Genomic DNA, 23895 nt, shown 5'->3' with positions numbered 1-23895 from the left:
ACATGTACCTGTTCGGGTACACTGAGGGAAAATTCAGAATGTCCAAATTACCTAACAGCACGTCTTTTTTGGGACATGTGGGAGGAAAGCAGAGCACCCGGAGGAAACCCACGCAGACACAGGGAGAAGGTGCAGACTCCGTGAAGACAGCGACCCAAGCCGGGAATTGAACCTGGGACCCCGGTGCTGTGAAGTTACAGTACTAACCACAGTGCTACTGTGCCGCCCATATTCTGCCAATCCATAGATAGGAAATGAGTGCAAATTGGAAATTTAAAAAGAGCAATTATAGTGGCATGCAGCAAATCCACCAGCGTTGGCTGTTTACGATATATTAACATTTCAGATGAAGACTCTGTCAGGACTGCCTTGTCAAATGCAATTATAGGAATGAGCTTGGAATGGAGTTTTCTTAAACATGTAACTCTCCCATATTGTGTGCCAGTGATGCTTTGTATAGGGGAATCTTCAGATTTTGGAGCTCCCATCTAGTAGGGGAAGTGCAGCTACAGAAAGATCTGTGGTGGTCAAATGAGGAGTGTGTGAAATGCGTGCCAAATCAATATATAATATCCATACTAATCAGAAGATTTCATCTCCCACTTCCCGTAGATAAATGTGCTGATTCTGAACCATGCAGGATAGTTCCAGGTCTGATATCAGGCTTGTGTTATGTTAGTTGAACTCAGTCGAGGGTCTGGAGTGGTCTTGGCACTTCTGGGCTGCGGATGGTGGGAAAAATCAACTGATTTCCCATCGCTGACCATCATACAGTGAGCATGTGTGGACACAGTGAGAACAGCGTTGTGTTTAGCTGTCATTGAATAGCCTACTGTCACTACTTAATCTCCCACTTGGATGAGCTACCCAGGGTAGTAGGTGCCCTTTAAACCATATTGTACCATGATACCTGCTTCATGGCGCCGAGGACCCGGGTTCAAACCCGGCCTCGGATCACTGTCCGTGTGGAGTTTGCACATTCTCCCAATGTCTGCGTGGGTCTCACCTCCACAACCCAAAGATGTGCAGGGCAGGTGGATTGACCACACTAAATTGCTCCTTCATTGGAAAAAAACAAGAATTGCATACTTTTAATTTAAAAAGAAAAGTGTAGCCTGAAACAATTCATTCAGGAAAGGCCAAAGTCTAAGGTTGATTCAGTTGGTATGGCTGTTGGAATGCTATGTTTGGCTTTAGTGTATCTAGGTTAAAGACAGGAAGTTGATGATATTTCTTACTTACAGTTGTCCAAGTAGCTCTACAGCGCTCACATGTGGACATTAAGTGTGACAGGATTTGGCATGAATGTAGTGGCTCCCATGGTTTCGTAGTTTGACAGAACTGTCCCAGTGTATACATCAGCACTGATCCTTTAGTAAGCTACTCTTGGACCGCTGCCCCATATGGGTTATATCAACATGACTTAATACGTTCAGAATACAAGATGTTCAATGTGAAAATTATATAGCGTTGAAGGAGCGGTGAAATGAATATCAAAGTTTTGTATCCCTGCTTTGGCAATTTACACTTCTGGGGTTATATTGCATTCTATAATATTGTCAAAGAGAATGCCTCTACTTTTATTGAATTCATGTTTATTAAGTTGTGCTGTGTTGAAAATATTCCATCCTCCAACTTCCACACACATTTCTGCCATCTCAGTTTGGCGACTCTATTAATAAGCTGCATTTATTAATGGTTTCTCTATTTAGTTTAAAACTTTAAAAAAAATATAAATTTAGAGTACCCAATTCATTTTGTCCAATTAAGGGGCAATTTTGCGTGGCCAAACCACCTAGTCTGCACATTTTTGTGTAGGGGGGGGGGGGGGGGGGGGGGCGAAACCCACGCAAACACTGGAAGAATGTGCAAACTCCACACAGACAGGGACCCAGAGCCGGGATCGAACCCGGGACCTCGGTGCCGCGTGGGAGCAGGGCTAACCCTCTGCACCATGGTGCTGCCCTATTTAGTTTAAAACTTAAACATCGGCTGAAAGTATACTTGCTTGTTAGTCATTTATGGCTTCAAGCCCCACGCTAGGACTTGAACAGATAATTTGGGCCTATATTCTGGTACAATTTTGAAGGATTGTTACACTATGGTTGTTTGTAAAACACTTTGGGATAGCCTGTATTTGTGAGAGGAGCTATATAAAGAAAAGTTCTTTATTTCTCCTAGGTGAGACATTGGGCCAGATTTGAATGCTTCTGTTTCTGTTTGAATGGAGTTGGGGTATTTAAATGGAGGGGGACAGGGCCCACCGCTGGATTCTAACCCCATTCCTGGTGCATGGGAATTTTATGGCCTTGAGATAAGGGTGGAAGTAGAAAGCTGACACTCGGGATTCCAGTCCTTTCTGACTCAGTTGTGGGGGTAACCATGTTAGCCCCCCCCCACCCACCTTGACACCACCCTTGTCATTTCACGGCATTGGAACTGTTTTATCAGGCACTTCAGATGAGATGAGACTCTTGGAGGAAACCTGTTGTGGAGTCCAGAACCTTTTCACAAGTAAAATGTCTTGCCAACTTCAAACATCATAATTAGATACTATTTGGTAAGCTAAATATGTTTTTAATGATTGTAGGGCTCTGTCCTTTAAAGGTATGCGACCATTAAATTGACCAGCATTGTGTAAGTGTTCACATGAATTACAGTATTGTATCCAGTGGATAAAAGGTTCTTAGGCATTTGACAGAACAGAGAATCTGACTTAAATGGGTCACCTGGACACTTTGTTTTGATTTCTACTTAGATCTAAAGTCCAGGCCTTTGTAAAGCTTTGGAAAACAAAACTGAACAGATGCCTGCCTCCTTTGAGACTCCATCTAGTGAGCCTTTCAAACAAGGATCAGATGGCTGGACATCTGGACAGGCAACTTCAAAGATTCTTATCATTAGGAGCTCTGGAGGGTTTCTTTTTTTCATTTGTATAATGACATCTTGTTATGAATGTATGGTTGAGTTCCAAACTCTACTAATGGTTTTACCTCAGATGAGATTGTTAACCTAGTTGTGGAGGGACTGGCTGCATTTTTAATTAACAATGTTATGATCAGATAATAGGATTCAATGTTTTGAAAAGGTTTTTGATTGGCTGTTTATTTATTTATTTATTTTTCTATAAATTTAGAGTACCCAATTAATTTTTTCCAATTAAGGGACAATTTCGTTTGGCCAATCCACCTACACTGCACATCTTTGGGTTGTGGGGGCGAAACCCATGCAAACACGGGGAGAGTGTCCAAACCCCACACAGACAGTGACCCAGAGCCGGGACCGAACCTGGGACCTTGGCACCGTGAGGCAGCAATGCTAACCACTGTGCCACCATGCTGCCCCGATTGGCTGTTTATTTTGACAGTTAATGAGAACTTGGGAGTGGTGATTATTTTTTCAAAGAGTGTTTCAATGGCTGTGTGTTTTATCATTTTTATGAGCTTCCAAGAGGTGCACGTTTTTTCAATGAGTTTGACTGGTTGATTTTTAAAAATTTCATAAGCATTTCCAAGGCTTCCTAATGTTATATAGCTTGTGAGCTCTGAACATAATAAATATCAGGTGAGTGGGAATGGAGGATGTATGGAGGAATATGAAGGGACCACAGGTGTTTGGAGGATTCATGGGGGCATGGAGGATAGGGGTGTGTGGGGAGCATGGAAAGGCATGGTGTTAGGGGAGGGGGCATGCTTGTGAGGTCCAGGGGGCCTGACAACCATGTAGAGAAATGGGCCGAGGTCCCATTAGATGGAGGTGGGGGCCTTCTAACCTGCCCACCAAGGCATCAACCTGCTTCTGTTGCTGCCTTAGGACTGTTTCCGGAGTCAGGACCCCAGCCCGACCCTGACTCTGGAAGATGAAAATTCCCTGTGAATGGGCTGACTTTCAGAAGTTGGGATCATGACATCAAGAAGTGGCCCTACATACTAAAGCAGCCTTGAAGATGAAAATCCAGGCCATTAATTAGAGGCCTAGTCTGCTGGTTCAGGCATATATAAATGACCCCATCATCATTGCTCGAAGGGCAGAAATGTCTGCTGGTGACCGGGGGAACTTTTTTCTTGCTTCAACCAACATCCCCGAACACTATTTATCTAATCATTAATTTAATTACTATTCTGGGGCCTGCCTTCTCTGCCTCATTTGCCTACTTAAAAATAGCGATTCCACTTCAAAAATAATTCACTATCTTTATAAAACATCTTGAGAAATTCTGGGGACATCAAAATATGCTATATAAATATCTATTTCTTATGTACTCCCAAACTAGCCTTGCAGCAAACAGTAAACCAGATGCCGAATCCATTTATTTAGATAAACATCTTTTTCTCAAACTTGGTTGCTGCTTATAGTTAGAATATCAATCATCAACAAAGTGGGTGTGACCAAAGGCATAGGCTGCAGTCATTTTAAAAATGGGCAATAATTCCATGCCAGTAAACAAAGTGTGGACAAAAAAACCATTGTTTAATTCTCTAAGGACTACAATAGCATTTATGCAACAATTTTTTAAAAAGTCATAAAGCCAGGCAAGAGTGTTTTTAATTATCTCCATAGTACTGGGAATCCAAAGAATATTATTCGGTTCATTGCATTATTATTTCTCCAACTGGTCTTAATGTTCACTCTCCTAGCACGGTAGCATGGTGGTTAGCATAATTGCTTCACAGCTCCAGGGTCCCAGGTTCGATTCCCGGCTTGGGTCGCTGTCTGTGTGGAGTTTGCACGTTCTCCCCATGCCTGCGTGGGATTCCACCAGGTGCTCCGGTTTCCTCCCACAGTCCAAAGATGTGCAGGTTAGGTGGATTGGCCATGCTAAATTGCCCTTAGTGTCCAAAATTGCCCTTAGTGTTGGGTCGGGTTACTGGGTTATGGGGATAGGGTGGAGGTGGGGGCTTGGGTAGGGTGCTCTTTCAAAGAGCCGGTGCAGACTCGATGGGCCGAATGGCCTCCTTCTGCACTGTAAATTCTATGATGATCACAGCTTGAAGTGGTCTTAATGTTTGTATAAAGAAAAGTATCAAAAACTTGCTCATCACATTTCCTTCCAACACATTTGAATTTCTGATTGGCTTATGCATATCACAAGGGTCTTGGGTAGGGTCCCAGCCTCTGGGTCAGGAGCTCTCAATTCAAGTCTCACTCCAGGACTTGATGGCCTCGGAAAGTGGGTTCATAAATTGGCTAAACAGGTTAATTATCAAACTGTAAGTAGGAACCACGCTGCAGAATGGTGCCACTCAGACAATAGCCTCTGGTGACAATCTGCTTGAGGAAAAAAAGCCAGCTATGGCAAACAGACATAGAGCATGCTTTGTTTGCTTCATGCATCACTAAACATGGGGAAGACTGGTTGGATCTTTTCGGCCATACACGCTGACGGGATTTTACAGTCCCGTTGATGGCGCCGCCCCGCCACAGGTTTCCCGGCGCCGAGGGGTGCATTCAACAGGAAATCCGTTGACATCAGCGGCACTGGAAGATCCCACTGCTGGCCAATGGAGGTCTGCCTCTGCCGCTGTGAAACACGTAGAGGGTTGTACTGAAAGTTCCACCCGCTAAGTGTAAGTTTATATATCAACATGTGGTAGTCACCACTGTGTGTATATTGCTTATATTAGAGGTAATACGGTAAAGCTCCTGTACTACAGGTACAGGGGTAGATCCCTGCCTGCTGGTTCCGTCCAGTAGGCGGAGTTTAAATGTGTGCGCACACCGAGCTGCTACCATTTCAGAGGCAACACATCTCTGCTTAATAAAGCCTCAATTACTCTCTACTCTCGTCTCGTCGTAATTGATAGTGCATCAATTTATTAAGCAGAGATATTACCGCGATGGAACTACGCATCAAGCCAGATCGCCTGCAGCTGCACCCTCAAGCAGACAACGCCACATCGGCCTTCGACCACTGGCTAGCTTGCTTCGAAAGCTACCTCGGATCAGCGACTGAACAACCCTCGGACGCATAGAAGCTTCAGATCCTGTACTCACGGGTGAGCTCCGAGATTTTTCCCCTTACCCGGGATGCGCCCACTTACCCTGAAGCTATGGAGCTTTTGAAAGGACACCATATCCGGCCGATCAACATACTCTACGCCAGGCACCTCCTATGCACATCCTGGGGAGGAACTGCGATTGCCAGGCAGTTTCGGCCGTGGAACACACAGAACTCTTAATCAGGGACACTTTCGTTACAGGCATGGAGTCGGTGTACATCCGCCAGCGCGTAATAGAAGGGGGTACACCCGACCTCGCGGCGACCAAGCAACTCGCGAACTCGCTAACGGTAGCCTCCCGTAACGTACAGTCATACGCCCCCCGACCGCACGGCATACGCCCCGACCGCACGGCGCCCTCATGGATATCGTGGGCCCCACCAGCAGCCGCCCCCAGCCAACCCCAAGCCTGCGCCGCGCGGCAGCCAGCCAACCCCAGGGGGCCCCAAGTGCTATTTCTGCGGGCAGACAAAGCACCCCCAACAGCGCTGCCTGGCGCGAGTACAACCTGCAAGGCCTGCGGAAAGAAGGGCCATTTCACTGCTGTGTGCCAGGCCCGGTCGATCGCTGCTGTACATCGGCCCAGTGTTCCTGCACCCCCCAAGTGCGACCCATGGGCGCCGCCATCTTCATCCCTGCAGACCACGTGCGGCCTGTGGGCGCTGCCATCTTCCTCCCAGCAGACCATGGGCGGCCTGTGGGTGCCGCCATCTTTAATGCCGCCCACCATGTGTGCCCCGTGAGCGCCGCCATCTTCTGCGCCATTTTGAACGGCGCCTCAGGACCCCTGCTTGTCGGGGACTTCATCTGGCCGTTCATCGCTGGCTACCGCCACCGACCAGCCCGGGGCCTACTAACAACAGTTGCAGCTCGCCTTCATCACGCTCGACCAGTCCCGGCCGCACAACCTCGCAACCTCAACAATGACGGTGAAAGTCGATGAGCACAAGACATCCTGCCTTCTTGACTCCGGGAGCACGGAAAGCTTCATCCACCCCGCTACAGTTTTCCCCCTGACGGCTGAGGCCCGCCAGGCCTTCAACCATATCAAGGCTGACATCGCCAAGGCCACGATGCACACGGTCGTCGAGACCCTCCCCTTTCAGGTCGAAAGCGATGCATCGGATGTTGCTCTGGCCGCCACCCTCAACCAGGCAGGCAGACCCGTGGCATTCTTTTCCCGCACCCTCCATGCCTCCGAAATTTGGCACTCTTCTGTCAAAAAGGATGCCCAAGTCATCGTAGAAGCTGTGCGGCATTGGAGGTATTACGTGGCCAGAAGGAGATTCGCTCTCCTCACTGACCAATGGTCGGTTGCCTTCATGTTTAATAACACACAGCGGGGCAAGATCAAAAATGATAAAATCTTAGGGTGGAGGATCGAGCTCTCCACCTACAAATACGAGATTTTGTATCGCCCCGGTAAGCTCAACGAGCCCCCCGATGCCCTATCCCGAGGTACATGTGCCAGCGCACAAGTGGACCGATTCTGGGCCCGACACGATGGTCTCTGTCACCCAGGGGTCACCCGGTTCTTTCACTTGATAAAGGCCCACAACCTGCCCTATTCCATCGCGGAGGTCAGGGCTGTCACCAGAGACTGCCAGGTCTTCCCGGAGTGCAAACCGCACTTCTACCGGCCAGACCGAGCGCACCTGGTGAAGGCCTCCCGTCCCTTATAACGCCTCAGCATGGACTTCATCCACCGACCGAAACACGTACTTCCTGAACGTGGTCGATGAATACTCCAGATTCCCCTTCGCCATCCCATGCCCTGATATGACGTCTGCCACGGTCATTAAAGCACTCAACACCATCTTCGCCCTGTTCGGTTTCCCCGCTTACGTCCACAGCAACCGGGGATCCTCCGTTATGAGTCATGAGCAGGATGACCAGCTGGAGAGGGAGAATGGGACTGGAAGGGCCTCCTGCTGGCCCGGCGGTCTAAAAATCCCCCGGTCTCCTGTTGGCAGGAGGTCTTCCCCGACGTGCTCCACTCCATCTGATCGCTACTCTGCACTGCGACTAATGAAACCCCCCATGAATGTCTCCTTGCCTTCCCTAGGAAGTCCACCTCCAGGGTTTTGCTCCCAACGTGGTTGGCAGCTCCAGGAACTGTCCTCGGCAAACACATGTGGCCCTACAAGGCGGACCCGTTGGTTGAAAGGGTACAGCTGCTGTATGCGAACCCACAGTACGCCTACGTGGCGTACCCCAACGGCCGCCAGGACACAGTCTCCCTCAGGGACCTGGCACCAGCTGGATCTCCACCCACGGCCCCATACCATCCGACGCCCCCCCCGCCTCCGATTGCCCCGGCACCACTCACCCTCTCCCCAGCACACCTCACTACAGCCCCCACCCCAGGATGATCCGTCCTCCCACTGGTTCCATCTGGGGATGAAGACGAGGACAACATGCTCCCGGAGTCACAGGCGACCAAGCCGGTGCCTGCATCACCACCGGGACCGAGGTGCTCACAGCGGAGGATCAAGGCATCTGACCGGCTAAATTTGTAAATTCTCACCAGACTGTAAATTTTAAATTCTCACAAACCTGTAAATAGTTTTCCACCACCCCCGCTGGACTCTTTTTTTTAACAGGGGGTGAATGTGGTAGTCACCACTGTTTGTATAATACTTATATTAGAGGTAATACGGTAAGGCTCCTGTACTACAGGTACAGGGGTAGATCCCTGCCTGCAGGTTCTGCCCAGTAGGCGGAGTATAAATGTGTGTGCTCACCGAGTTGCATCCATTTCAGCAGCAGCTGCAGAAGGCAACACAACTCTGCTTAATAAAGCCTCGATTACTCTCTACTCTCGTCTCGTCATAATTGATAGTGCATCACAACATATCCATAGCTGATGCTGCTAATGTCAGACACAGCTGGACAATTGGGGAAAACTAACAGAGAAGCGCTGATTGGTCTTTAACTGAGTACTGTGACTTTTCCAGGTTCAAATCTCACTCCAGGGTTTTAACACCATAATCAAGGCTGACATTTCAGTGCAGTATTGAGAGAGTGCTGCACTGTTGGAGGTGCTGTCTTTCAAGTGAGACTTTGACTGATGGCCCAATCAGCCTCCTTGGGTGGATGTTAAAGGTCCCATTGCCCTGTTTCAAAGGAGAGCAGGGAAGTTATCCCCAGTGTCATGGCCAATATTTGTCCTTTTTAAATTTAAAGTGCCCAATTATTTTTTCTTCCAATTAAGGGGCAATTTAGTGTGGCCAATCTACCTAATCTGCACATCTTTGGGTTGTGGGTGTGAAATCCACTTAGACACTGGAAAAATGTGCAAACTCCACACAGACAGTGACCTGGGGCTAGGACACATAAACACATCTTCTGGTCATTATTACATTTGTTGTTTTGCAGGAGTTTGCTGTGATCAAATTGGCTGCCACATTCCCTACATTACAGCAATGACTACTTCAAAATTACTACATGACTGTAAATTGCTTTGATGTATCTGGTAATTCTTAAAACACTATAGAAATGCAAGTCTTTATTTCTTTCATGGTGAATGTTGATTATTGTTCACAGATTAAGTATAGGTATGCTTTTAAAGGGCCTTTTGAACAAATTATAATCACCTATTTGTCCTTGGGTATTCAAAATACTTTTTTGTTTTCTTAAATAATTAAATCTTGGATTCAGAGCAGATTTAGAGTTTTCATTTTGGTCACAAACAGTTCAGAAGTTTTGAAATTTTGTTTTAATAAGAATATATTTTATATATACATATATGTATGCTTGATTCAAATTTTGTTTGGTCGTCATCTTTATTTTCTCGCTTTCATCTTTCTCCAAACCTCTAACATGGTATTTTGTTTTTTCTTTTCCAGCATAATTCAGCTGTCCCAGATGTTGCAATGAATGGCAACACTGTAGAACAAGGGTCTTTGACACAGCCGCATAGCTGGAAAGAGTTTTGTGAGCTGCATGCCCATGCCACTGCCAAGGACCTCGCTCGGCAGTATTTGCTATTTGCAAATGAAAATCCAAGTCACGAAATACTCGGGGCTGAAAACTTTTCTTTGCATTTCACAGATCTCTTCCAACAGTACTTCAGAAATGAGGTCAAGGAGGGATTTACTCTGAACAGGTGTACCATTGTGCCCTTTACAGGAGTACAGGATTACAGGGAAACTGGCAGGAAGTCTACCTATGGCTCTTCTGGTCTGGTTTTACCCAAGATGGAAGCTGAGGTGAACAGTGCTGAACAAATAGAAAGGAGTTCTGACAATAATCTCCCGTTTTCATCAAAATCTCGAAGTTCTGAAGATGTTTCTGTCACTGCAAGCTCAGCGCATGAACGACCCAAACCATTGAGTCGACTTACAAGAAATGTGAAAGGTAGCATACGGAACCTGTTCCGGAGAAAATCGACAGACGCAATAGCCGCAGAAGGAAAAGAAGGAGCTTCTGCGGTGACTAGTTCACCCGAAAAGGACTGGTTTAAAAACCTGACTCATAAATTCACTTGGTCATGGACTCTGTCTAGAGAAGAGGCTCATGACGTTCGCAAGGAAGGAGTTTTAAATTATATGGTGGTGGATGATGTTAGCATGGACATGGGGACACAATGGCAAAAATGTAGGCTGCTGGTGCGAAAGGCAAAGTCTTACGAAGGTGATGGATATGTATTGGAGTTATTTGATCCGCCAAAGGTATGTGCACTTTTAAATTTAGAAGAATTTCGTCATGGGTGATTAAGAAAGATTATTTTCAGGTGGATCCAAGCAAGTTTTATGGTGACTGCAGACTTTAGCTGAATTTTGAACTGTTCTATATCAAAGCTTGTTAATGTGAAGTTGAGACATAATTGCAGTCAGTGGTATGACCTGTTTAAACAAGCTTCATGCAATAAACCCACAAACCCATAAGCTAATGTGTACCTATCTGAGGTCTCACATAGCAGCATCTGTTTTATCACTTGGTTTGGTCCCCTGCCAGAGCTGTGCAGGTTTGTTAAGCCCAACTATGTTTAAAAAAAAACACACCTTTAAAATATTTTTTGGGTATTAGTAACATTTTGATTGAAATTTTGAGTTGATACCATTTAATGGTAGCCATGATGTGGAGATGCCGGCGTTGGACTGGGGTGAGCACAGTAAGAAGTCTTACAACACCAGGTTAAAGTCCAACAGGTGAATCACCCAAGGAAGGAGCAGTGCTCCGAAAGCTAGTGTTTGAAACTAACATGTTGGACTTTAACCTGGTGTTGTAAGACTTCTTACCGTGACCATTTAATGGTGACTTAGAAGATCAGCACATAAAACCTTGTTAGGTGTAATGTGACGTTGTTATGCTGATCTGTAATGTAAATTACCAATTCCAGTAGGTTCAAAAACATGGTCATTGGCTAGGCAAGAAATACAGTTCGAAATGTGAGCAATTTGCTGAAAAAATATGAATTCATAAGAAGTTATGCATGATCACATTTCTAAGAGATTTTCATTAATTCTTCCGCTTTAGAGTGCACAATAAGCAGTCATTATATGGCATTATAACTAATAATTTTTTAGTGACTATATTCATCCCATAATGTGCCTGAGAAATAACATCTCACTCTACAGGTTATATATATAAGGTTCTGGAAATCGTAATATTAAAAACAAAATTGCAGATTTTGGGGATAGGGATTATGGAGATTGGTTATAGAAGCAACTTGGAACTTCTTTGCCAGCCTATTTGAGCCTCTAATTGCAGGAGCAATGAGATTTGTCAGCAGGTGTAAGAATATTTTGTGCTGGACAAGTTGTTGTGGTTATAGGAATTGGGCTGGATTGGCCCTTTTATACCCCCATGCCACCTAATGTCCCTCACCTTGGCCCTTCATATCCCCATGTCACCTGATGTCCCTCACCTACACACCATGGCCCCTTCATACCCCGAAACCATTCAATACATCAAAATCCTTTCAACAAATCTCATCTGAAAACAAACATTTCTATGCTATAATCACTTGGATTTGTCAATCAAACTGTTAACAGGCACCCCACTGAGATAATGTTAGGTTGTATAATCAGTCATGCAGCACAATGCAGATAATGATAGCCCTCAGGCTTATGTCAACAGACAGTGAATATCAAGCACTGATTTATCTTTAAATGGTGCACTTAAAACATTTTAAAAACCCAGCGGATTATACCCTTTGACAGCTTTTAGAGATCCAATGAGTTTTGGCAGCTCTTTGACAGCTTGACAGTTTTCTGACAGCTTGATTGTTTTGTCAGTGCTTTGACGGTTTGACAGATGTTTGACATCTTTGACAGTTTTTTGACCGCTTGACAGTTCTAATGACTTTATGCACTTTTTACACACAATCACGAGTACCTTCAATAATCACAAAAGGCACCTGACCTACCCTAAAGGATGCTTTACCTCTCCCGGAAGGTGTCTTTTGTCTCTCGATAGTGTTCTGGGCCATATCTAAAAGGGTACTGTACCTCTCCTAAAGGTTACCCGGCTATCCAACTTAATGCACAAGGTTCAGACCTGCTCCTACAAGGTAGAATCTGCGCACTTTGTGTTTCAGACACCTACCTCACTAAAGTCACTCGAGTGGAGGCAGCTGCGGATTTATATGGGTGGTTGCCTCCAGGAATCATGGATGTGCAATTTAGAACCTGCCTTCATTTCACCCCTGCTAAAATGGCAGAGGCCAGTATTGGGGCAGCACTTCCATGCAGGGATGCAAGGAAGATGGTCCCAATGATGGGTGTGTCCAGAACCAGGGGTCTCATTCTGAGGATTCAGGGTAAACCATTTTGGACAAAGATGAGGAGACATTTCTTCACCCAAAGAGTGGTGAGCTTGTGGAATTCATTACCACAGGAAGTAGTTGATCCTAAAACATTGAATATATTCAAGAGGCATTTAGATATAGCCCTTGGGGAGAATGGGATCAAAGGCTGTGGGAAGAAAGCAGGATTAGGCTATTGAGTTGGATGATCAGCCATGATCGTGATAAATGGTGGAGCAGGCTCAAAGGGCCAAAAGGCCTCCTCCTGCTCCTATCTTCTATGTATCTATATTTGCATATCTTGGTATGGTGTTGAAGTATTTTTACTGGCTAAAAAGCGAGTTACATATTGGGATAGTGTTTAAATATTTCTCAGACTATATAAATGGGCACTTTAGATCTTGGAAGTAATGATTTATTTCACTGGTTCAAATATTGAATTGCCATTTTTATGCTTCTTGCTTAATGGGCCATATCTGACGTGTTTTAAATGTGTGATGTCAAAACATTTTTCTTTGCATTCCTTTGCTGAGCTAAAGTAAATTGTTAAACTCTGCATAAATCAATTCCTAATGTATGATTTCTTGCACAGATAGGAACAAAAGGTCACATATTCAGCACATCTGCACTTACCATCTGTTTGGCTGTTTACTTATTTGATACTTGGTTTAAAAAAAATCAAAAGAAAATGAAGGTTATGAGGTGGTTGTGAGGCACTCTCTGGCTGGTGAGTGCATCTAAACATGGAGACAATCCCTGGCCTTCTATAAACAGCAGCATTAATATAGCAATGCCTTCTGGATGTTACACAAATATTTAGCCGTACATTTCCTGCCCATTAGCCATGTTAATTATCCCTCAGCTGTTTCTTTAATTTTTATGATGGATTAACCCTTTGGGAGTAATGGCATTTTTATAATGAATTGTACTTGATATCGGAAGTTTGCTTCAAACCTCCTAATTAAACCGGGAGAGCAATATTTTAAGTAATCTTCTTCCTTTTTCTTCCTTCCTTCCCTGAAGGCACAACGCCTCTTTATATAGAGCCTTTAATGGAGAAAAATGTTTTGTTGTGTTTAACAGAGGCATAATTAGTTAAAAATCAAAAGCGAGTTAATGAAGTGGCTTAAAATTCACAAAAGAGGTGGGTTTTCAAAAGGACTCTGAGGAGGGTAGAGCTTTAGGGAGGGGCAGGCAGGTGAAGGGATAGAGAGCTTTAGGGAGGGACAGGCAGGTGGAGGGATAGAGAGCTTTATGGAGGGAAGCCCAGAGTATTCAATCTCGATGACTGAAGGCATGGGCGTCAATGGTGGGTACAAGCATTGCTTCGCTACCTTATTCAAGTTTCATGATTTTTGCGTGTGAACTTAAGACAGTAACTCTAGGCAAACTATTTAACTGCAGAAGGCATCACAGCATAACATGCAGACAAAGAGTGTATGAGTGGAACTAACTGTATAACTATGAAAGAGCTGGTTCAGCCACAGTATGCGGAATAGTTTCCTTCTGTGGCGTAAGATTTTGTCTCCATCTGGTTTTCAATTTTGATGCTCACACAATAATTTTTTCTCTTCCTTCCTGTGAAGGGGTACTGTAGGTAATAATTGTGTTACAAAATTATTTTTGCTTGTTACCTATCCCGACACATAGCAGGGCATAAGAGGGTGAAGAGCTTTTGCTTGGCATCCAAGTGTTTTAACATTGTAGTTTCATAACCTGCTATTCATAATGACTCCATCACAGTAGCTATGACTGTAGCTATGACTGTATGTTTTGGGGATAATATACCACAACTCTGCCAAAAAGTTTCCAATCCTGTTGTAACAATGGTAATATCCTTTTGCCCTACATGTGACGTTAGTGTCCAAATCGGGCTACGTGAGAAAATCTCTGCTTAAATTGAGTCACAGTAAGAGTGTAGCCTGTCTGTTGTATTTCACAAAAGGTCATAGATATCTGTTGGAGAATCAAGTCAGTAATTAAATCTTGGGGTTTAGTACACAAAGGAAATGCCCAGTTTGATATTGTGTGAAATACTCAGTTGGATCATTGCTGTGTAATTTCTTCACAGCTGTGCATTATTCTGTCGAGTTTTGGTGAGCACTGATCTGTCTGTTGGCTGCATGACATTCCAGTCCCTTGGTATTTTACCCAGTGCCAACAATCTATTCCAGGCAGCAAGTTAGAATGTATTGTGTTAACGGAGAGCTTCATTCCAAAGGAAATGAAAACCTGGGCATGTGGAATTAACAAATTGAACACTAAGAAAGATGTAAGAAATTTGCTGGGTTTATTGGCCATTCTACCTACTGAAAGAGACTGTAGAAATGTCAGAATAGGTACTGGCTATAATATTTCAACTCATCCCAGAATTGTATGTCATTTTTCCCCCATCGCCAATTTGGTCTGTGATCACTCCTTTCTGTAGCTTACAGTTTCTGTGAGCAGTGTTGGTCTCCTGATCTGTTCCCTGAAAGCTCAACACCATTATTTATGTTGCATTTACCCACTGAGCCATCGAGGGGGATTGCATGTTAAATGTCTTTGTTTGGGCTGCTGCAGCATTATGTAGCATAAACCCATTATTCACCACACAGCAGGAAACCCAGGACCTATTGCTTTGTTATATTAATCGGCAGTATTCATTTTAAAATAACGCACTATTGTTGGGGGACTGGAGTAATTGTTGAGCAAAATTAAGGATGCATATCATTTAGTTCCTTACGAAAATGTGAAATTTTCTTGCATTTCTCTGTAAACTATACAGTTAGTTTTAGTGAACTGTATGCAGCCTTTGGCTTTCCGATAAATATTTGATGTTCTGTTTCCTGTTGTTGTGCCTTGGATGTGCAGTTTTTCCCTTTATCTGGATTTTGTTTCTATATTTGGTCCACCGTTGCTTTCTGACAACTAACAACAGTTTGGGTGAAAAGTAATAAACACAATCTTTTACCAGCATTGCACATTTTAATTTCTTCAGTATTTCAAATTAAGCAATGTTGGAAGTGAGATTAAACACAGAAAGCAGCAGTACACCAAAATAATATTAAGTGGTCCTCTCAACAATTGGTGGCATGGTAGCAGAGTGGTTAGCACTGTTGCTTCGCAGCTCCAGGGTCCCAGGTTCGATTCCTGGCTTGTGTCACTATCTGTGCAGAGTCTGCACATTCTGCCCGTTTTTACGTGGGTTTCCTCCAGGTACTCCGATTTCCTCCCACAAGACGTGCTGTTAGGTGATTTAGACATTCTGAATTTTTCCTCCATGTACCCGAATAGGCGGCAAGGGGCTTTTCACAGTAACTTCATTGTAGTGTTAATGTAAGCCTACTTGTGACAATAAAGATTATTATTATTAAATTTCAAACATCCCCCCCAATTTCCCCCTCTCTGTCACCAAAGTGCTTACCCTGGGCTATAACCATAAAGATATCAGTAGCCTTCCAGTATTAGACTTTGCTGTCATTTCTGGGTGTGAACTTTGACATCTAGCATTGGCAATTCAAAGTGGGGGAGGAATCATACACATACTTACACTTTTAAAAAATAAATTTAGAGTACCCAATTCATTTTTCCAATTAAGGGGTAATTTTAGCATGGCCAATCCACCTACCCTGCACATCTTTGGGCCCACCTACTCTAGACATCTTTGGGTTGTGGGGCGAAACCTACGCAAACACGCGGAGAATGTGCAAACTCCACACTGACAGTGAGCCAAGGCCGGGATCGAACCTGGGACCTCGGCGCCGTGAGGCAGCAGTACTAACCACTGCGCCAACGTGCTGCCTACTTACACTTTTTAGTACAAGTTAAACAATCAGCAATCAGGACTAAGAATCCTGGCTGATTTTATATTTTCTGCATCTCCAACTGAGTTGATTTTAAAATAAATAAATAAATTTAGAGTATCCAATACTTTTTTTCCACAATTAAGGGGGAATTGAGCATGACAAATTCACCTACCCTGCACATCTTTTTGGGTTGTGGGTGTGAGACACACGCAGACATGGGAAGAATGTGCAAACTCCACACGAACAATGACCTGGGGCCGGGATTGAACCCGAGTCCTTGGCGGTGTGAGTAAGCAGTATGGGCGACACGGTCGCACGGTGGTTAGCACTGTTGCTTCACAGCGCCAGGGTCCCAGGTTCGATTCCCAGCTTGGGTCATTGCCTGTGCGGAGTCTGCACGTTCTCCTCATGTCTGCGTTGGTTTCCTCCGACAAGTCCCGAAAGACATGCTGTTGGGTAACTTGAACATTCTGAATTCTCCATCCCGAACAGGTGCCGGAATGTGGCGACTAGGTACTTTTCACGGTAATGTCTTTGCAGTGTTAATGTAAGCCTACTTGTGACAATAAAGATTATTATAACCACTGCGCCACCCTGCCGCCCAACTGAGGTGATTTTGATGTCCCTACTGCTGGAGGCCAGGCTCAGATATGCATAACCACATGGCATTGAGTTCACTTTGAGTGTTTTTTTTTTGCGTCTTTGTGATGGATTTAATAGTTTGCTTCAATTAAACTGATTCTGAACATGCTTTGAAACTTTACAATAATTTCAGATCTAGAACACCCCAACTGCGCAGCACTCTGCACCCCCCCCCCCCCCACCCCGACACCACCTACCCCCAGCACTATTGCTCAAGTATAAGTCAACCAAATGATGTGATTCACTGTGTATTGAGGGAATTATCATCTTTCATTTCAATTGAAATTTGACCCCCTCCCCCCCCTGTTTGTGCCAACTCTATAACCAGGAAGCCAGGTTGTGTTTGCACAGTATATCAAATGTGCTCTTGCGGTTGAATTTGGGGAAGATGGTTGCATAGTGGCAATGCCACTGATCCAGGAGCCCTGGCTATTGCTTGATGTTTGTATCTTACCATTGCAGATGGTGCAATTTAAATTCAATGAACAAAGTCTGGAATTAAAAGCTAGTCTCGGTGATGGCGACCATGAAATCATTGTCGATTGTCATAAAAACCCATCTGGTTCGTAATGGCCTTTGGGGAAGAAAATTTCCTGTCCTCACCCGTGTGACTTGAGACCCACAGCAATGTGGTTGACTCTTAACTGCCCTCTGAAACTGCCTTCTCTACTGAGTAGTACTACACTCCGCATGCTTCACCTGATGTCTATGTCCATACATTGTGTATCTATCATATGTCCTATGTTTTTCATGTATGGAATGATATGTCTGTACTGTACGCAAAACAATACCTTTCACTGTACCTTGGTACACGTGCCAAATCCAACTCCAAATGAAATGAAAATCGCTTACTGTCACGAGTAGGCTTCAACGCAGTCACTGTGAAAAGCCCCTAGTCGCCACATTCCGGCGCCTGTCCGGTGAGGCTGGTACGGGAAATGGCCCAGCAAACCACTCAGTTAAAGGGCAATTAGGGATAGGCAGCAAATGCTGGACATGCCAGCGATGGCCACATCCTATGAAAACATAAAATAAAATTACCCTAGGCACAATAAACCAAATAATCTCTTTAATTGAATGAATTGGTATTATCTGCTACATTATGGAAGTGCATTTTTTTCCATTAGCTTTGCCATTCAATAGAATAAATGCAGGACCAGTTTTCAATTTCTATCCTGTAACTTATTTTTCAAATCTCTCCTCTCCTGTACTAGTGTGCAGTCCTGCAAACAGCAGCTATCCTTCAATATTTCTTTCAAGTAGCCATTTTTCATCTTTGAAGCTTCCCTTTTGAGGGCTGAATTTATATTTGGTGTTGGTATCGTGTTCCGAGATGGGGGTGCCGACAATCACATGCTACCGCCAAGTGTGCTGGCCTGCTGGCATGTTCACACCTCCAGCCTAATTTCAGTGAGGTTGCTTCTGCAGGGTGATGGCGGCTTGCCCATGGTGGGTAGCCATTAAGGCCAATTAACGTACTATTCAGGACATTTATCACCAGCTGTTCGGAATTTTCCAAACCGCAGGGCCCCTCGTTGAGGCTGAAGGCCAGCTGGTGGATGGAGGTGGCAGGCCTGAGAACTAGCAATGCTTCCTTTTATTCTACAGCCCACCTGGCCTGTGGGTGCCAGGGGCTCATAGGCCTGGCCGCAAACCATCCTATGAAAGGCTTTCCGTGCACGATGATGGCCTGCCAACTGTGGCAATATTTTATATTTAAGCTTTCTAAGGGCTTTGGATGGTTCCACCATCCTTAGGTGTCCCCTCATTCTCCCATCTACCACAGCAGCACTCATCTCTCCTAATCGGGCTGCAGGTCTCCCATGCCTGGGATGTTCCCATTGGCCCACATGGCAGTGGAACCTGTCCACTGTCCTTAATTGGATAGGGCTTCTGGAGGCCGACTGTCAATTGGCCATCACCTTGAAAAATCTCCTCTATGGTGTAGCTGTAGATACTTACGGGTTCCTGAACTGGAACTCGGCCTAGTATCAGGTTCAGGGCCCAACCCCAAGTGTCAGCAAACTATTAACTACTTGATCAAAGTGGACATTACATTCAAACCTGATCCTGATAATAGCGTGCACACATTTTAATTGAAAATGTTGAACAGTAATCTGCAGCAGAAACCCTGACCAGCTGTCTCCTCTGGGACTTTCGGACCTCTCTGATACAAATGCCATTTTGGCTAACATTTTGCCATTGCAGTCAAATTGATTCAGTAGATAATTGCATTTAGAAAGGTCCATTTACCAAACTTCATTTGAAAGCCTGCAGAAAAGTTTACTGTGTTACTGAGACATTTCAGGAAAATGCCATTTAAATTATGTAAGTTAAAAGTTGCATTCTCTATGTTCTGAAAAGAAGCTTGTAAATAGCAAGAAAAAAATGCATACCGTTAAAACACAGGCAGGACTGTGAGCTTTTTATGTCTAAGAATCTCAGGAAATCCCATTATTGGCTGTTGGATTTGTACTGATTCAAACTGAAGTCAGTATGTGATTATCTCAAATTGAACTTGTACCTCTGATCCTGATGTATTATGGTGGAGAAATGTTTCTTCAGGCTTATTCAGAGATCAAAGCAGCATTTCCAAAAACCCCTTTATCACCCACATTTTATCCTTCACTCAGAAGGCTCATGGGGCCTGCCCTAGACCTTTGCCAAAGCTTCTCCTGTTGGGAAGACCAAATGTCTGTCAATTTGGAGCTAGATTTCTATCCTGACCTATGATGAGATGCTTCAAACACCATAGAAAATCAGCGTCATGCACAAATCCTACAATAGTAGCATGTTGAACGACACTCCTGCAAAATTAGCTTAATATATATTTTAGTTTCTCTATATTCAGGTAACTGAAGGACATTTTGTTTCTGTACATGATTCTAAGAAGTAACCAGCAATTTTTCAATACCCCGTTGACGATTTAAATAATGTAAACTCCCTCAATGGTTAACAAGTTATCCAAGGATAAACCAAGCTGAGCCTGTCATATGAGGAACGGTTGAGGATTCTGGGTCCCTACTCATTGGAGTTTAGAAGGATGAGGGGGGATCTTATTGAAACTTACAGGATACTGCAAGGCCTGGATAGAGTGGAGAGGATGTTTCCACTTGTAGGTAAAACTAGAAGCAGAGGACACCATCTCAGACTAAAGAGGCGATCCTTTAAAACAGAGATGAGGATAAATTTCTTCAGCCAGAGGGTGGTGAATCTGTGGACTACTTTGCTGCAGAAGGCTGTGGTCTTCACTGAGTGTCTTTAAGACAGAGATAGATAGGTTCTTGATTAATAAGGGGATCAGGATTTATGGGGAAAAGGCAGGAGAATGGGGATGAGAAAAATATCAGCCATGATTGAATGGTGGAGCAGACTCGATGGGCCGAGTGGCCTAATTCTGCTCCTATGTCTTATGATTTTATGAGTCTTACAGGTCTGGAAAGTTCCAGGTTTGATTCACAAGGACAGAAGTAGGCCTATGAGCTATTTGAACCTGTTCTGCCATTGAGTTCGGTCATGACTGATCTGTACCTCAATCATATTTACTCACCTTTGCTCCAAACCCCTTGATCCACCTAATGAACAAACATCTAATTATCTCAGTCCTGACCATTTCAATTTATTCAACATCCAATGTCCTTTGGGAGAGAGTTTCAGACTTCCACTACTTTGCGCAAGTTATTTCGCTTCGAAGTGGACTATAGTTCTAGTTTTAACATTATTCCTCCTCGTTCTGGATTTCTCCGCTAGAGCAAATATTTTCACTGTACCTATCCCATCAAATCCCTTTATTGGTTTAAATACCTCAATTAGATCACCCCTCAACATAAACTCAAGGGAGCACGAGTCTAGTTAATGCAATTGGTGTTCATCGCTTAACCCTTTAAAACCCTGTTATCATTTTGGTGAATCATCGCTGTACCCTCTCCGAAGGTGAACATATTTTTACTGATGTATGGCTCCCAATGCAGACCTGGTGCTCCAGATGGAATCTGACCAAGGCTCTGTACCACTAAAATAACACTTCCTCGTTTTTGTGTTCCAAACCCTTAAGATAACATTCCATTAACCTTTATCATAACGTTTTTGAACCTCTGCACCAGTTTATTTAGGTGATATGGAAGAACCTCAATTGCCCTTGATGCTCAGGAATTGGGAGGGGAATAATGACTGCTGTTTATTTTCTTGGTTGCTAGGCATCCTCCTCCTCCTCGATGACCTCCCCCAGTTGTGCCAGTACCTCTGCAATGATTGCAAACAGGTTATTACTTGCTGGAAAATTGATATTTTGATATCTTGAATGAGAAAGAGCTAGACTTTGCTGCAATGTCCCCTACACTGATGAGTTGACCAATGCTCCTTATTTAGCTTGGATATAAAGAACATCTGCGTGGATGAGATAATGAGAGGATGCTTTTGTGTCTGTATTCATCTAGCAAGAGTCAGCACATTGAGAAAGAGGTGAGGAAATGAGCAAAGATTGTTTGAAATACGTGCACCCAAAAACTGTGTGGAGCAGTGACCAGATAGCATCCATTGCATTTCACAGATCATTGTGAAACACAGAAACTTATCAATTGATGTCTATAACCTATAAACAGCCAATGCACACTCAGAATATTGCATATCTCTGATAGCAATTATAATCTGTTTAACTGACAGTATAAGTATGATTAGTCGCTGCTTGTCAGGAACCCTGATCATGTGCCTGTGACACCTTTGAGTACTGAGACATAAATCAAAGTTTTACATCTCCTATTTCATAAATGAAAACTTCTTGTCTAATTTCTCAGAAAACAAGCCAAGTGTTTTCTGTGAAATGACTTCCGAGGAAGCAGTTGCTGCAGATAGATTGCTGAAAGATTGTGACTCAATATCTGCTTGAATATGTTGTCAGCAAAAAAGTTTCTTTGCAGAACACCTGAGCTGCAACAAGACACTAGAGAATGTTTGCTAATATGCTTACTTTAGTTGTCTGTACCTAACCTAAATGTTTATGGGCCAGCTCATAATAGGAACATTAACTAATTGTAGTTCAGGGCAGCATGGTGGCGCAGTGGGTTAGCACTGCTGCCTCACGGCGCCGAGGTCCCAGGTTCGATCCCGGCTCTGGGTCACTGTCCGTGTGAAGTTTGCACATTCTCCCTGTGTTTGCGTGGGTTTCGCCCCCACAACCCAAAAAATGTGCAAGCTAGGTGGATTGAACATGCTAAATTTCCCCTTAATTGGAAAAATGAATTGGGTACTCTAAATTTAAAAAAAAACTAATTGTAGTTCACATCAAGGTTTCCTCAGTGTATTTCTTCAAAGGGTAACCCAGCCTGGGAAAGGATATTGTGTACATTTGTCCCCCTACTTTGCAATTAATCACAATATCCCATACCCATAAATTAGATGTGGCATATGCTGAATTTAAAAATCTCTCCACAGACTTGAGCACACATAATCTTGGTTGACAGGTCAATGCATATTGAGAGAATGCTAGGATAACATATCGAGGTCCTAGCTGCTGAAGTGGATATAATAGCTTTCAGAAGGAGAATATGGAGCTCTTTCAGGTCTCCTGGCGAACATTTTTCCCTCGCCCAACATCACCAACAACAGATTAAATGATTCTCTACTCTATTCTTGGAACCTTGCTCTGTGTGAACTTCCTGTTGCATTTGTTTGTGTAAAAACACTGAACCTCAGAAGTAATCTATTGGTTGAAAGCAATTTGGGACATCCTGAGGATGTGATGAGGTGCTATTTAAATGCAGATTTCTTCTTAAATGGTCTAACCTCAAATCTTTCCTGTCACTACATAATTTTGGTCTTATGGCCCCCTCAAACTAATTGCCAAATTAGTGTAATTTTAAGGACCTTTTTGTTTCTCGAGGATCGCTCAGATCCATTACTTAGACCTTTAAATAACTGTCCCAGAGTGGTTTTTATTATTTTGGGCTGCTTTGAATATGTGTGTTGGGTTTTCTCCCCTACATGTAACAAAATTTAGGTCTGGAAAGAAAATACATCTCGGGCTAATGTACCAAATTGTAATTGTAAAATTATTCTTTGAAAATTATTGCATTTTCACGACTGAATGTAGTACAACACAACTGCTTTAGAATCTGTTTTCCTCGGACCTCTGCTGGCCAAGGTTTGGTTTAGGATTAATAAACTGTTTGTAAAGAAGCAGCTGCTGTGGGCCCGAGGAAGAAATGATCAGCAATAAATCTTCACAAACCCAAACCGGTTTCCAAGTTTGAGTTCTTAGTGCAGATCAAAAGAAGAAAAGAATCTCGTAACCAATAACGTATGAAATGAGCATTAGGTTTGTGGATAGTCCAAAGGCAGCACAAATGGTTGAGGTTAAGTCCGACGGTGATGAAAGAATTTCTGCACAGCAGTAATAGGTTTTGCATTCCAGCCCCACCCACAGGTATTGGTATGGAAAATATTCCCTCTTTAAATTATATCAAAATCTTTATCTAGATTTTATCCATAAGACACTTCAAGAAATCATGTGTAAATCACTTTTCAGCATGCCAGCTGCTTTATAAATGCAACCACTATTTTTGTTGACTCGATTGCTTTCTCAAACTTTAACATGAGTAAAGTGGGAACATATCATTGAATTTAGGTGAATAAAAGCAGTAGTTGGCTTCTGTGAAGGGCATTACTAATCCTAGTTTCACTGAACTACGCAGCGTTAATGTTTGCGTTTTATAGATTT

The 23895-nt window shown here is 43.7% G+C and overlaps 1 protein-coding gene across 5 annotated transcripts in view; it reads left to right on the top strand.

Moving 5' to 3' along the window:
* sh2b3 (SH2B adaptor protein 3) overlaps positions 1 to 23895 on the top strand; it is a 242067-nt gene that overhangs the window by 5246 nt on the left and 212926 nt on the right. For all 5 annotated transcript variants that reach the window (XM_038787557.1, XM_038787581.1, XM_038787483.1 and 2 more), the window contains exon 2: positions 9848 to 10672. In XM_038787557.1, coding sequence (XP_038643485.1) covers positions 9875 to 10672 — 798 coding nt within the window. In that variant the 5' untranslated portion in view covers positions 9848 to 9874. The remainder of the gene's footprint in view (positions 1 to 9847; positions 10673 to 23895) is intronic.

This window comes from Scyliorhinus canicula, chromosome 1 (genome assembly GCF_902713615.1).
Source record: "Scyliorhinus canicula chromosome 1, sScyCan1.1, whole genome shotgun sequence".
Lineage (NCBI taxonomy): Eukaryota > Metazoa > Chordata > Chondrichthyes > Carcharhiniformes > Scyliorhinidae > Scyliorhinus > Scyliorhinus canicula.
This window is presented reverse-complemented; position numbering and strand designations above follow the sequence as displayed.